The sequence below is a fragment of the Vipera ursinii genome, assembly GCF_947247035.1.
Source record: "Vipera ursinii genome assembly, chromosome: 13".
Classification (NCBI taxonomy): domain Eukaryota; kingdom Metazoa; phylum Chordata; class Lepidosauria; order Squamata; family Viperidae; genus Vipera; species Vipera ursinii.
The window spans coordinates 12,627,169-12,633,168 of record NC_139526.1 but is presented as its reverse complement, the minus strand read 5'-3'; the positions used below and the strand labels follow the sequence as shown (position 1 = coordinate 12,633,168).

Genomic DNA, 6,000 nt, shown 5'->3' with positions numbered 1-6,000 from the left:
CAAGGGGGAATCTTCCTTTGTGTCTTGACTTCCGATGCAACAGAAGTTGCACTTCAAAGATTCCCTCCCGCCGGAAAGCCAACGGTAAACCCAGCCAGTGTAGAAAGTCCGTCAGCTCAAGACAATCACTGTAAACCAGGAGAGGGAGGGAGCCACTTTATGGCACAGGAAGAGTCGTCGTTACCTGGGGTCGGACTGGCCAGCGGTAGGAATTATGCAAAAGTTCTGTATGTACATCTTGGCATTCAGGGAGTGGGTGTCGGCAGAAGGGAGAAAATTATACTGGCAGGGCGAGGAAGAGAGGCTCATTCAGGGATATAGGACACCTGCCAGACAATGATGTGGCTTCGTTCGGCCTTGGAGAGAATAGGCTTCACCTGGGCAGCATCGCCCGTGTTGTCTTCGCTCTCGTCGTCTTCTCCGTCGCCTGGAAAAGGGAAGAAGAGCCAAAGAACAGAGCATGGAGGAGTTCCGTTCTCAGCCAAAACCCACCAAACAGATGATCAAGTGCAATAGCTAAGCTTGTAAGCCGCCCTGAGTCTTCGGAGAAGGGCGGGATATAAATGGAATTAAAATAAAATAAATAAACAAACCCTGTTGAGGCATTGAGCTTTTTAACCCTCAAGGAATTCATGTTTTGGACAGTACAGGTAGTCCTCAACTTACAATAGTTCCTTTAGTGACCATTCAAAGTTACACCGGGATTGAAAAAAAGTGACTTTGGCACAGTTTTTCACACGACCACTGCAGCATCTCCGTGGTCATGTGATCAAAATTCAGATGCTTGGCAACTGGCATGTCTCTATGACGGTTGCAGTGTCCCGGGGGGGGGGGGTCACGCGATCCCCTTTTGTGACCTTCTGACAAGCAAAGGCCATGGGCACGCCGGATTCACTTAACTAAAGTCTGCCTAACAACTTCAGCAATTCACTTGACAACTGTGGCAAGAGCAGTCATACAACGGGGTAAAACTCTCCGAACAAACCTTTCACTTAACAACAGAGATCTGGGGCTCAGCTGTGGTCATAAGTCGAGAACTACCTGTACAGCAACGATAGCATTGTGGACAAACGAGTATTTGAGACCTCTGAAGAAACAGGCGGTTTCAATTCCAGTGAGTGTGTAAGAAGGGTCGCCACGAAGAAAGAGAAAACGGAAAGTTCAGTTCCACCCTTATCAGCAAATCATCTCTGTGTTTCCTTCTTTCCCCATCCCGTAATCACTGGGTCCTTATCCACTGCTGCGGCAAAAGTGCCCTGCGAAACTCACCAATCCGGAAGTCAATGTATCCTTCACCACCGCTTAGCACCAGGACGTTTTTCAGCTTCTGCCCTTCCTCCTCGACGGCATCTGTGCTGGGGTTCTCTGAAGGACTATCCAGAACACTCCCATTCAAAGTGGCCAGGACATTTCCTAGAAGGATGTAGTAGAGTGAGTTAGTAGCCGCTCTGCCGCAACCTTTCGAGAAGAGGATAAGGCTGTTGCGATTCCTCGCCAGCCCGTGGATCCGGCAGCTGAGTCTGAGGACTCAGAGAAGGAGGAGGAGGGGCCTGGCGTGACATCAGAGTCAGAGGGAGGCTCTGAGGAGCTGCAAGACGTACAGTCTGATGAGGAGCTTGGCCCCTCTACTCGAGCTCCGGCTGAGACACAGCTGTGCTGGGAGTCTGAGCTGGACAGTGACGAAGCACAGTTGGGACAAATCGCGGATGCACGAATGCTCAGGCAAGAGAAGCAAGTAGGACAGAGGAATGCAATGGGGCGGCTTCAAAGGCAAAGGAGAAGGCATGAGGAAAGCCACGCCTTGGTTGCATAATAAAAAATGACATTGCCATAGGTGTATACTATAGGCCACCCAACCAAACAGAGGAAATAGATGAACTTTTTGCTAGTCAGCTAACCAAGGTATGTAGGAAGCACATCACAATAGTAATGGGAGAACTTTAACTACCCTGACATCAACTGGGAGACAAGCTCTGCACCAAGTGGAAGATCAAACAGATTCCTGACAAACCTAGCCGACAACTTTTGTCACCTAAAGAGTAGAGAAGGGAACTAGGGGATTAGCCATTTTGGATCTAATTCTCACTAACAGAGATGAAATGATAGAAGGTGTTGAAGCCACGGGAATCTGAAATGCTTCTACAGTGTAGCAGTTTTGTGGAGATCTCTATCGTGCCGTCTAATCACAAGCCTGTCTCTTCCCCGCTGTTCTCTGATGTGCGACTGCAAGACTCACACCATAATAGGAACATTAAGGTAAAGGTAAAGGTTCCCCCCGCACATGCGTGCTAGTCGTTTCCAACTCTAGGGGCCGGTGCTCATCTCCGTTTCAAAGCCGAAGAGCCAGCGCTTGTCCGAGGACGTCTCCGTGGTCATGTGGCCGGCATGACTAGACGCCAAAGGTGCACGGAACGCTGTTACCTTCCCACCGGAGTGGTCCCTATTTTTCTACTTGCATTTTTACGTGCTTTCGAACTGCTAGGTTGGCAGAAGCTGGGACGAGTAACAGGCGCTCACTCTGCTACGCGGCACTCGGGATTCGACCCACCAAACTGCCAACCTTCTGATCGACAAGCTCAGCGTCTTAACCCACTGAGCCACCGTGTCCCTAATAGGAACATTATGACTAATCAAAAAGACCCCGGGGTCACAGATACAGGGATTCAAACATACAGTAGAAGTAAATACAGTATTAACAGTTGCTTTGTTCCTTTTCTTTTTTTGCAATCCATCAATATTTATTCAGTCGGTGGTCAGAAAAAATGTAGAAGGCCAGAACAAACAAAAAGAGCGAGGGCAAATAAACGTAATAATATACTAATAGCTAGCAAAATAAACCACACACTATAACATTCCCTTCTCTATTACTGTGTCAATACAGTTGTTACCCAGGTGGTACATCTAAAACATTAATAAGTATAAAAAATATAAATAAAAACTATTTGTTTTTCAGCGTTTTGGCTAAGGACAAATGTAGTTATCTGTCCCCTTTTTTTTTTTGCAGGACACTTAAAAGTATGATCAAGTTCACAGATTACCAGGGTTCTACGTATCAGTGCAATCTTTCCAGAAAGCTACTCATAATTTTGGGACCTGTACACATGGAACACAAATTGCTTGGGGAAAGTTGGTGTCGCAGTTATCCATATAAAGGCCAAGAGCTACTCTACCAGGTACGGAGACAAAGAACTTGACGGCGTCACGGTGTCCATGGAAACAGAGCTGGGCTTGCGCCATAGAACAATATGGGATGAAGCTACTGGTGGACTTGTCGTTGCTTTCATCTCCGCCGTAGACATGGATGACACCTCCAGGGCGGTTCCCTTCTCCAGATGTTGGCGAGGTCTTGTTAGCTGAGGCCAAGGGAAGAGAAACAGAAATCAACAGGCGAGGTGGAAGAAGATGGATGGTTATCTCCCCGCTGCAGGCGTAAAACTGATTGATTCGTAGCTTCGTTTCACAGGGCATCTGGGAAAGGTAGTTTTGCAAATTCTCTCTTTCTCGGAAGCTCCAAAGGGATTAATGGAGAGAGGTCTGTGGGAACGGCCAGTTTTTGGCCTCCCAACCTTCAGCTTTCCCAAACGTTTCTTATCGGCCTCTACGTGAATTACAGTGATGAGCACACTCTCCTGGTTCGCACAGGATGGCATGTGGGAGGTTTGGGAAACGCTATGATAGAGCTTTCACATATATCTTTTTAGTATCTTGTTTTTGTAATGATCTCATAGGCACCTGAGTAGTTCTCACTACGTATCCAATTATCACTATGTATCCTATTTTTTTGAGATTGATGGGGTTTATGTAATGTTGTATTTGATATTCAGAAAAAGGAGGTGAATAAAAGTTCAGCGGGCAGTTGCTCAGGGTTTTTTGAGAGATGAGGCTGCCTGGCTGGCTCAGAGCATCTCTATCGACCTGGGTCTGAATTCTTTTCCCTACAAGGTCCAATCTGGGCAACTTTTAAGATCTGTGGACTTCAGCTCCCAGAATTCCAGCATGGCTGGCTGGGGAATTCTGGGACTTGGAAGTCCACAAGTCCAAAAGTTTCCAAGGCTGGACACTCCTGGTTTAATGCCAGGAGAAAGCTGAAGACTGGGACCCTCCAAGAGATGGGGCTTATTTAGGAGGGGCTGCATCACATTCAGGACAACTGCATTCTTTTCTAGGTTGACATCTGTGAGGGAGCCCAATTGACTCAAGGACAAGCAATACAGATGGTCCTCCACACACAGCCATTCATTTAGTGACCAAACTTACAATAGCATTGGGGGAAAAAAGTGACTTATGATCAGTCTTTGCACTTAGGACTGTCACAGCATCCCCGCAGCCACAGGATCAAAATTTGAGCGTTTAGCAACCGGCATGTATTTAGAACAGTTGCGGCATCCCCAGAGTCATGTGATCCCTGTCAACGCTGCTAACATCGAATGTTATTGCTTGACGACAGATGAAGAAGTAGCCATTTCTTATGTTAAACTTGTGTATTGCTTTAAGAGATTGAGTTTAAGGTTGGGAGGGGGGAAGAGGAGGATTGTTCCTCAAGGCCATCTGAAATTAAAGAAGATAAGAGCTTGGCGGGTTTTCTAAGGGAAGGAAAACTGATTCTTTAAATTTAATTGGAGAATACAATGAATGACCAAATTAGAAAGGTGGAGAATTGTGTTTTAACATATCGTGCAAGGGTGGGGGCGGAGATTTCAGATTCCAACTTCCTTCGAGCAAGCATTTGCCGGTGTATTAGGCTAAATAAAGGACTTTTAAGGTAAACCATGCCTCAGAGTCACTTGAAAAGCCCATACGTGGGAAACTTGACAATCCCCATTTGTGACTTTCCCGCTTTCCCCCAAGGAAAGTTGGATTGGCTTAATGACCTTGAGGGGTGTGTGTGTGTGCAGCCACCTGAACTTCGAGATCAGGTGGTGGTAAGTACCTTTTGGGGGCAGCCTGTCAACCAGGCAACAGGCCATGTAAGTGAGGACTGCCTGTAACAATTGCTCAAAGGCAATGAAAGGGAAATTACCAAATATTATGGACAATCTCCTAATCTCACACTTTCAGGCAAGGTGGGCTATAATCATCCCCAACCATTGACCTGATTCACCCCAGTGCTGTTCCATTTCCCTGCAATTTTTGAGCGAAAGGGGGTGGGGATGAATAAATAAATAAAGAGCCTTGGTGGAGCAGTGGTCTAATGCCTCCTTAAGTAACACCAGCTGCCTGCAATTAGTGCAGGTTCGAGTCCCACCAGGCTCAAGGTTGACTCAGCCTTCCATCCTTCCGAGGTAGGTAAAATGAGGACCCAGATTGTTGGGGGCAATAAGTTGACTTTGTAATAATGCCGCTTGGGGTGTGTGTGAAAGCCCTAATAAGCAGGCATATACATAGAACGAAGGCTATTGCTAAGCACATTGATTTGTGCTTTAGATTGTAAGCCGCCCTGAGTCTTCGGAGAAGGGCGGTATATAAATGGGATTAAAAAAAATGTTCCAAAGAAGACAAGTGAGCAGACAAATCAACCGACAGAAAAACGAGCGGAAAGCTTTAACATCCCAGCCTAGAAATCCTTTGTTGGTTTAGCACTTACCCCTGAGCCCAAGAAGTTGACCTCGGTGAAGGACGACAGCTAAGGCCGCGGAGAAAGTGATGAGAGAGAAAAAGAACAGATTGGGGAAAAGAAGAAAAAAGTGGTTATTGGGAGAATCTAAAGCTAAAGGAGAATCTTGGCAGAAACACCTATCATTTTAATGTGAGTCATTTATTTATTATTTTTTCCCCACAGAGAGAATGAAATGCATTAGAGAAAATTCTGCCATTTCTTTATACAACAGGGGAAATAATTGAAAACACGAAAGCGCCAGCCACTTACTCTCGGTCAAAGGGATAGAAATGACCACTCCATTGCCTGTGCCGACCCACAGGCGATTGCCAGCGATGAGTAAAGCTGTGATCCGCACAAAGGAGAAACCTAGTTTTCCAGTCCCTGAATAGAAGAGCAACATG

The 6,000-nt window shown here is 46.4% G+C and overlaps 1 protein-coding gene across 1 annotated transcript in view; it reads right to left on the bottom strand.

Moving 5' to 3' along the window:
• Positions 1 to 305: 305 nt before the first annotated feature.
• The window catches only part of MAPK8IP3 (mitogen-activated protein kinase 8 interacting protein 3), a gene marked incomplete at both ends in the record, with an annotated part of 56,753 nt that continues 51,058 nt past the window's right edge, over positions 306 to 6,000 (bottom strand). The window contains 5 exons of the mRNA XM_083372747.1: positions 306 to 427; positions 1,270 to 1,413; positions 3,171 to 3,353; positions 5,585 to 5,623; positions 5,867 to 5,980. Of these exons, the coding sequence (XP_083228873.1) occupies positions 306 to 427; positions 1,270 to 1,413; positions 3,171 to 3,353; positions 5,585 to 5,623; positions 5,867 to 5,980 (602 nt within the window). The remainder of the gene's footprint in view (positions 428 to 1,269; positions 1,414 to 3,170; positions 3,354 to 5,584; positions 5,624 to 5,866; positions 5,981 to 6,000) is intronic.